The sequence below is a fragment of the Ailuropoda melanoleuca genome, chromosome 2, assembly GCF_002007445.2.
Source record: "Ailuropoda melanoleuca isolate Jingjing chromosome 2, ASM200744v2, whole genome shotgun sequence".
Lineage (NCBI taxonomy): Eukaryota > Metazoa > Chordata > Mammalia > Carnivora > Ursidae > Ailuropoda > Ailuropoda melanoleuca.
In genome coordinates this window covers 198270640-198279645 of record NC_048219.1, presented here as the reverse complement: position 1 = coordinate 198279645, position 9006 = coordinate 198270640, and the positions used below count along the sequence as shown (strand labels likewise).

The 9006-nt window shown below is 56.0% G+C and overlaps 1 protein-coding gene across 1 annotated transcript; it reads left to right on the top strand.

Moving 5' to 3' along the window:
- The first annotated feature begins 3334 nt into the window (after positions 1-3334).
- Positions 3335-8412, top strand: COPS9 (COP9 signalosome subunit 9). Its single transcript, XM_002922477.4, has 3 exons — positions 3335-3488; positions 5562-5634; positions 8032-8412. Exons 1-3 carry the CDS (start codon positions 3426-3428, stop codon positions 8067-8069), a joined length of 174 nt encoding a protein of 57 aa, XP_002922523.1. The 5' UTR covers positions 3335-3425; the 3' UTR covers positions 8070-8412.
- The last annotated feature ends 594 nt before the right edge of the window (positions 8413-9006 follow it).

Below are 9006 nucleotides of genomic sequence, written 5' to 3'. Positions count from 1 at the left end.
TCCAGACCCCCCTGTGGCCCCCTGGGCTGGGGGCCCTGCCTGTCCCCCGCTCCCCGCAGTGCACTCCTGAGGGCAGTTCACACCAGGGCAGCAGGAGCCCAGCCTGTGAGGAAGGGCCAGGGCCTGTCTGTACAGGGAAGAACCCCCAAACCTGGGCACCAGCCTGCAAGCTGAGGGGCTGCGGGAGGAATGGGGCTACCTGCCCTGGGTGCTCTGGAGGGAGGGAGGGAAGGACCGGCAGGCCACTTGCACAGTGTTGCTGGGACCACCCTCTGGCACGCCCGGCTGCTCTACGGTGGTGAGCTCCCACGGGCACGCATCCAAGCTTACAAGCTGCGGACCCTGCCGTCAACGCCCATCAGATGACAAGAAATTGCTTTAATGAGCTACAACCAGTTTTTCTTTTAAAATAAAGTAATGGGAAACACTGTGTTTTAAATATAGATGCTAGTAGTTGCACACGTTATGTTTGGGTGGAAGTGCATGATGGGAAATGGGTTTGGGCTGTGGGCATGTCGACGGCTCAGAGGCTGGCCTTTGGGGTGGGCCAGGTGAGCTATCTCATGCCGCAGGGAGATGGTTATGAGGTTTCTCGTGGCTGCAAAGGGGAGGAAACGCTCCTGGGACAGGGCACAGCCACCTGGGCGGGGGGAGGGTGCTGGAAGGTCAGAGGTGCCCAGGGCAGCGGGCCCCTCGCCTCCCCTCTCACTGCAGCCACACTTCCTGCCACTGCTGCCCGTGCCCCAGGCGACATTGTGCAGAGGAGGCTGAGCCAGTGGCTTTAGGAAAAGCCATTACCTCTTTATCTCTTTCTTTCCCCACCCTGAGCTGGTGTCAATTTGGTTTCCGTAAATTGACCTCAACAGCACAAAAGTCCGCATTTACAGGATAGCCAGGGGAGAGGATGGGTCTTCAAGTTCCCACTGGGGACAACTGCGCTCAACCAAACATACCAGACAAATGGCACACTTTACCGTGGGATTTCCGTGTTGTTCACTTGCATGTCAGTTCGCGCGTGTGCACAGTCCTAGTCCCCTCAGACTGTTACGCCGCCTGTTGGGGTGCGTGTTACAGAACCGCCCAGGCCGCCGCCCTGCAGGCTGCTCGGGGGACCCAAATGCAGCCCCTGCTCCAGGGAAGACCCCGAGCCGCCCGGCCCGACCCTCTCCTCTCTCCTGCCTCTTGGGCATCAGCAGCCCGCAGCCACCCCGGGACACACAGCTGCGTTTCCGTTCTTAAAAGGCCTCCCTTCTGCCCTTCTCTTCTCAGAGGAAGAAGCCCCCCACCCGAGCCACCCTCAGCCGACCCCCTACCCGCTGCGCTGGCAGCCCCTGGGGGCATCCCATTCCGTGGTCAGGACTCAGATCTGGCGTGGCCCTCCCTGCTCACCTCAGCACCCAACGGGCTCAGTTCTCCTCTGGGCACACCCTCCTGAGTCCTCCACCCCTGTGGGCACAGCCCGTGGGGGACCCTCCACTTCCTGCCCCACGCCCTCAGCCCCTCCCGTCCAATGCTGCCCCACTAAGCTCCTCACCAGGGGCAAGCCTTCTCACTGTTGCCATGGTGCCTGGGAATGGGGCCCCCCATGTTTACTAACCACTCAGAAGAGAAGCCTGTTGGTGGCCACGGAGTCGTGGCTTCCCTGGTCTGACTTGTGCTGGGGTACTTCACGGTGATCGTGTCACCGTGACACCGTAGGCTCACCCACACTCTCAGCCTCCCTGAGCCCTGCACTGCCCACATGGGCCACGGTCCCCCTCGATCTGGGCTCATTCCCTGTCTCCCTGCTCTGCCCCCCGATCTCCACTTCACGCAGCCCAGCCCAAGCCTACCTACTTCCAAAAGTCTGGCTCAAGTATCTCACGCACCCCCTCCCTTCCTCCCTTCTCCTTCCTTTCCCGTCCCTCCTATCCCCTTCTCTCATTCACATATTTTTAAATAATTATGATAAAATACATATAACATAAAATTTACCACTGTAACTATTTCTAAGTGACACTAAGCACATTCACACTGTTGTGCACCCATCCCCACCATCATCTCTAGAACTTTCTCATCTTCCCCCACTGAATCTCTGTGCCCATGAAACACTGACTCCCCACCCCTCCCCAGCCCCTGGCGCTCACCTTCTGCTCTCTGTCTCTGTGAATCTGACCACTATAGGGACCTCATGTCAGTGGAGTCGTACAGGATTTGTGGGACAGCTCATTTCACTCACAATAATGTCCTCAGGCTTCCTCCATGTTGAAGCACCTGCCAGAATTACCTTCCTTCTCTGGCTGAATGAAATTCCATCTTATGGACCTGTAGAACGCATCTTGCTCATCCAGTGAGCTTCCGCACTTGAGCTCTTGGGGATAACGGTGCCCTGAACGCGGGGGTGCAAAGATCTCACGAAGACCCTGTTTCCACCTCCTCTGGGTGTGTACCCAGAGCGGCACTGCTGGCTCGTGGAGTAGTTCTATGTTCAATGCTTGAGGCACCTCCATCCCGTTCCCCACATTCCCACCAGCCGCGTGCAAGTGTTTCTACTTCCCCCCACCCTCTCCAGTACTTGCAATCCTCTGGGTTTTTAAATAGTGTCTGTTCTGACGAGTGAGCTGGCTTTGATTTGCATTTCCCTAATGCTCAGTGGTGTTGAGTCTCCCTGCGCGGGCTGCTCCGCCATTCGTACATCTACTCCAGAGAAAGGTATTCAAGTCGCTTGCCTTTGGAGTGGGATTTGTTGTCCTTGAGTTTTGGGAGTTCTCTCCGCAGTCTGGATAGTAACCCTTTACTGTGCGCGTATGGGTGTGTGTTTACAGATAGGTACTATGTGTGTAATCTGCAAATCTTTCCTCCCCTTCCGGGGGTTGCCTCTCACTCCGCTGACCCTTCCCGTTCTCCTCTGTGAAGCACCGTTGACCTACAATACCCTGTTGTCTCCGGCGTGCAACACGGCGCTGACAAGTGCGCACAACCTGTCCCCGCACAAGACTATTACAGTGCCGTCCGCTACGGTCCCCAGGCTGTGCTTCTCATCCCCCAGACTATTTTATTTTATTTTAATCTTTTTTCCGGAGACATTCACTTTGCAGCTGGAAGTCTGTACTCCTCCCCCCTCCCCCATGTGGCCCGCCCCCGCCCCGCCGCAGCAGGCTCTTTCCGACCACGCACATTCTGGAACGGGCATCTCTTGGGCCCCTCTGCGTGCCAGGCCGTTCGGGCCGAGCTGTCTGTGGCCGCGGGCCCCCGAGTCCCCGAGCACCTTTCCGCGAGCGCGGACGGGCGAGCGGGAGGCCGGGAAGCACCCCACCCGGGAACCAGGAGAAACCATAGAGTCGGCGGTCCTCCGGCGTCTAGATGCGCCACGGCCGGGCGCGCACCGGAAGACGAGTCAGGCGGGCCGGAAGTGGGCCGGGGACGCGGGAGGCGCCGCAGGGGAGATGAAGCCGGCCGTGGACGAGATGTTCCCCGAGGGCGCCGGGCCCTACGTGGACCTGGACGAGGTGAGGCGGGCCGGGGCGGGCGAGTCGGTGGCGCCCTCCAGCCCGCGGGCCGAGGGCCGGAATGTGGCCCCCGGGGAGCACGACGGATGACAGGCTGGCGCTTGAGCCTCTGCTCGGCGACGTGGGGAAGAGGGTGGGCTTTGCCGCGGACTGCATTCGCCGGGGTCCTGAAATAGGTTTTATGCGGAGGGAGGCACGGCTCGAGCGAGGCTGGAAGCGGCCGTCGGCCCAGGGAGCTGGGTGGGCGTGGGGGGCGTTTGGCAGGTGCGTGCTTTGCAGTGACCCTGGTCTCTCAGGCGATCATGCAGGGCTAGCAGGTGGTCTCGCGTTTTTGTCTCACTCTTTCGTGACCACGGGGTGATCTCGGCCGATGTTGGCGTTCTGTGAGCTGGTTGCACCCCAGCCCAGTTCTGGGTGTCAGGTCCGCTGCCTGATGTCAGGGCCTCATTTTTTCTTTCTCAAAGCTTAAGGGGGACAGACCTTGTCTCTGTGCTCGCTGAGATTAGGGTATGACAGAGGCGGATTGCGTGGAACGTTGGAGGTGCCTGATAGAAGCACCCTCCCCGCTTTGGGGTGGCCCTGCACAGGCTTGCTGACTGTAAGTGAATGCTGAAGGGCATGCTGGTGTTTGCTAAGGAGACGGGCTGCAGGAAGAAGGCCTGGAAGGAGTGGAGTCTTGAAGGGAAGGGCAGGTCCTGCAGTTCAACAGCAGGCTGTAAGGTGTCTGAGCCTGGGGAGAGATTGCAGCTGGAAAAGGTGTCGGGCGGAGCATGAAGTGGCCTGTAGCTGTGCTGGGACAGGTGGTCTCTCTGCACCTCACTCCTGAAGCAGGCAAACCCCAGCTTCTCCCCTGTTTCTACGTTCTTTTTTTTTTTTTTTTAAAGATTTTTATTTATTTATGTGACAGACAGCCAGCGAGAGAGGGAACACAGCAGGGGGAGTGGGAGAGGAAGAAGCAGGCTCCCAGCGGAAGAGCCCGATGTGGGACTCGATCCCGGAATACCGGGATCACGCCCTGAGCCCAAGGCAGACACTTAACAACTGCGCTACTCAGGCACCCCATCTCCGTTTTTTGTTAAAGTCACTGTCGGAGGCAGTGTGGAATCGCTGGAGGGCATTGCGGTGGCGGGCAGAAAGCTTCCTAGCAGGTCACTCTGGAGAGTTTGGGGACTGGTTTGGAGGTGAAAGAGTGGATTACTGCGTCCAGGAGCCTGGAGGAGGGTCTGAATGAAGGCAGCACCTGCGAATGGAAGTAGGGACAGACTAAACATAGTAGCGAGTGGTGGCATCTGCATGGCTTGCAGTGATCATGGGGAAGGGAGGCAGGTTGAGAAGAGAGGAGTCTGAGAATCCTGGACTTTTCTCTCGGGTTTGGAATACTGAGAGCAGCCAGGAAAAGGAACATGGGAGATGCTCAGCTACTCCAGAGCCAGGAAAGGTCAGAGCAGACAGCCTTGGAAAGTTGGGGGTCACGGCAGCAGCAGGGACCTGTGGGCAGAGGACTCTGCTCTCACCATCCCTGGGTGGCTCCACAGACACCCTAAATGCTGAACGCATCAGATTGCCTGGCAGTGGTTTTACTGCCACCATAAACTGTTGCAGTGGGGGGTGCTGTAATGACACCTGCAGCAGAACCCTGGGTCAGCAGGTCAGTTTCCCAAGGGAAATGGTGTCATTCTCAGAAGGAGCAGGGGGCAATCCAGAGTAGGGAAGTCATCAGCACAGTTTTGCACATGTTTGGGGCTTCTGTGGTAGCCTCTTCTAGGGAATGAGAACCTCTGCTCGAGGTTTACAGAGAAGTGGTGGTGGTTGGGGCGACAGCAGGGTTCTGTTAAAAAATAGGAGGAATCGAGGAAGGTAAGACCCAAGGAGATCTTCAAAATAATTCCTTGGAATGCTGCCTCTCCCACCCACTTCCTTTGCCTGAATTTTGTCAAATTAAATTTTGACTCCAACCTGGGCGCCTTTCCATCCCTTGCCTTCCTCTGCCACAGAGTGGAGTGGGCCCTGTAAGGCGCTGTCCCTTTTCTCCCGGAAAAGAGCACTGACACCACGTCACCTTTCCCTTCCCAGGCAGGAGGCAGCACGGGGCTCCTGATGGACTTGGCAGCCAATGAGAAGGCAGTTCACGCAGACTTTTTTAATGGTAAGGATGCTGGGAATGGGGATTCCAGTTTGGATCTGAGTGTTTCTTGTGTGTGTGTGTTAAACAGTGGGGTACTTTGTGCCATGACTGACTGGGCTCATGGAACAGGAAAGCCCAGATGCAGTGCGGTTTGTACAGAACGACAACACGGGCTGTCAGTGCTGGCGTCAGCCCTGTGTGTCACAAGACAGAACAGTGTAAAATTGCCCCCAGTCTTGCCTTCCAGTAGCTGAGCTTGAGCTGTGGCCATGCTCTTGGCCCCTGAACCTGTCGCAGAGGCTGGTCTGTTGCTCGTGACCGAGACATGGGTGTAGGAACCCCGTCCGGCTTTCTCATCTCTGCTGTCAGGAGACGGCTGCTTTTCCTTCCTTCCCTGTGTGCCGCTGGGTTCTGGTCTCTTGGCTCCTCCGCAGTGACAACCACCTTTCCCCGCCCTTTTCTCTGAAAGCGGACTCGTTTGTATTGAAGAGCTGTTGTGCTGCTTCCCCAGAACATGGACAGTAAGCAGTGAAAAACGAACTTGTGCGACACCTTCCCACATGCTACAGGGCTGTTTTCTCCTGCTGTCCCCTGATTTCCTGAGGCCTTGTTCCTACAGATTATATTCTTACTAAAGGTTCCAATCAGGAGCAGGAACACAGGACAGGTGTTGTTAGGGGACTCTCTTTGTCATCCTTCTTTCGTCCAAGGTGCCTGCCACTACAGAGAACTATCACTAGTTGGTGGCAGCTGGGACACTACCGGGCCACACTGGTTTGACGCACCAAATCCCCCCTGGAGCCCAAATCCATATTATTTTATGTGGCATCTTTTCGGCAAGTTGTTGCCTAAAAAGAGAAGCCATGCTGCTTAATTAGGTGCCATCTTCCAGGGAGCCTGGCCGCTCCCCTGAGGTGACATCCGGACTGCCACTGGCCTTGAGGATGGGAGAGCCTTTCTCTAAGGTCTCCGGAGCCACCCTGTGAAAGCCCTTACTCACGTGGGGTCCTCTGGGGTCCTCACCTTGGGCAGGTCTAACACCACCTGACCCGCTCCCACATGTGATGATCTCCTTCAAGGTCCCACGCGTCCTCTGGATTTACAGACTTGGCTGTGTTCTAGTGTTCAGGTTCATGTGGTTCCTGAAAATAGCCCTGATAGCCCTGCCAAAAGGGTATCTGGGGGGCACCTGGGCTGCCCTGCCGAGGGAGTGTGAGCAACATGAGCGGTGTGGGGCCTTCCTCCCTCTGGGTCAGGGCTGGAAAGGGAAAGAACACAGAGGAACTCGTTGCCGCATTGGTCTGCCCACCGACAGAGTTCACACAGCACCTGCTGCCCCATCAGGTTGTGGCAGCCCCATGTGTTCAGAAAGCCACTTACTGTGAGAAAGCCACGAGTGCTTTGGATAGTTTCTCCTGAGTCCTTCTTGCTCATGGAGCAGAGCTTCTGACCTCTGGGCACTGGGGTTCAGACCGTGAACAAGGCTTGCTGTCTTCACTCACTGTGTTTGATAAAGTGGGGGAGTGTTAGACAAGGCAGCATGCAGGGACAGCTGTGACGAGAGCCCTGGCAGAGGTGGGTGGCCTTGTTTCTAGGAGCACATCAGGGGCAGTGTCGNCGGGGGGGGGGGCGGTGTGAGGAGTTAGCTGGGGCTAGGGGCTGGGGGAGGAGAAAGTGCACACAGCTGTAGGAGCACAGGCCAGCCCCGCTGTGGTGGGACCACCCACGTCAGTGCTGAGCAGAGGTGGTTAGGACACCACCCTCCCAGACGGTCTGTGACAGCTGGCATGCGGAGACACCACCAGGGCCTCCCACTCACCTCCTTCTAGCTCACTGTTTATCCTCCACAGTTTGAACTCGTGGGACTGAGAGGACCCTCAGTTTTCCTTTCCCCATCGTGAGAGCAGGGCATGCCCATGGTAGGCGGTTTAGGAAACCCATAGACAAGTACACAGAAGGGCACAGTGACCCTGACTGCCATCCATCGTAGTAAATAGCACGCTGTGAGGGTGTGGCCCTTCTTCTAGCGGGAAGGGCTCGGACTGTCTCTCAAGCATGACCATGGGTTGGACTCCCTTAAAGACAGCCATTCTTGCGTGGCCCAGTTCTTCTAGCGAGGGCCCCCGCATTCTCATGCTTGCCTGGGATTTCTGGCTGCCTCACCTTCGCCTCGCCTCCACCTCCATGCGTTTTCTTAAGGTTGTCACCTAAGTGGAAGAATAAAGATGCCTTCTACGCCAGTGTCCTCTTGGATGATACAAACTCTGCTGGATAAAATCCAGTCTGTCATGGGAAGAGTCCTTTATTAAGATCGTTTCCTGCTTTTTCTCTATTTTGAGTGACTGTAATTCTTTCTGAAGTTATTTTCTCGGCGGTTTACCTCGTGCGCCCCATTAATGCGTGGTTTTGTTTACATAGATTTTGAAGATCTGTTTGATGATGATGATATCCAGTGAGATGCCGTCCAGCCGCGCGTGTGGTCATGCCTGCTGCGAGGTGGTGTGGCAGAGCTCCTCGGGACAATTTCACATGGTCCTAAAGAACTCGTGGACGTTACTTGAAATTAGGAGATTGTTAACCAAGAAAGAGAAGGATGGTCTTAACTATCTGCATGAGGCCCGCTGATCTCCGAATGTGACCAACTTGTCCTTCAATTAAAAAGCGATGCCATCATTTGCAGGGTAATTTTAATTCTTGGATTTTTGAGCAAATGTTACAATCCCTAAAAGCCCCTGTGCGTATGTGTGGGTGCACCTGTTTGTTGACTTGGTGAGTGAAACACATTTGTCAGCTTATAAATACGCCGTGTGCTTTTTTCCTGAACGCGCTGAGTAATTGTGAGGCTCACAGCCTGCGAAGTGGTGTTCGTGTTAGGTCAGTGAGCAGTGCGAGGCATGCGGGGGCCCTCCTCGTGGCACTCTGTTAAGACCTTATTGTGGTGGGCAGGTGTGCGTGGCACGTTTCCCCCACCACCGTCGGGCCTGGCATCGCCTGCCTAAGCCCCAGAGCAGCTGCCGTCCCGAGACCTGAGGCTCTGAGACTCAGGACAACTAGACAATGACCCTGACAGAGGTGTCTTTCTCGTGAGAATGTATGTTGGGCCATTCCAGAGGGAATGTAATGTGGAAGGGATTAAAAGGTGTTTTTGTCTTTCTACTGGCCCAGCTCAGCAATAGATAATGGCTATAAAAATTAAGATTCCTATTTCATGTTGATCTCAAAGCGAAGAGTGTTTCTTCGACCAGGAAACTCCCATGCCACAGGACTGCTGCAGTCCCCGTATTTTAGAGTTAAGCAGGGCCCATGCCGACCTCCCCCCAGGAGAATGTGCTGAACAGCATCACCCTGATGCCCTGAAGACACATGACGTCTGAAACTGGAGGAGATGTCACC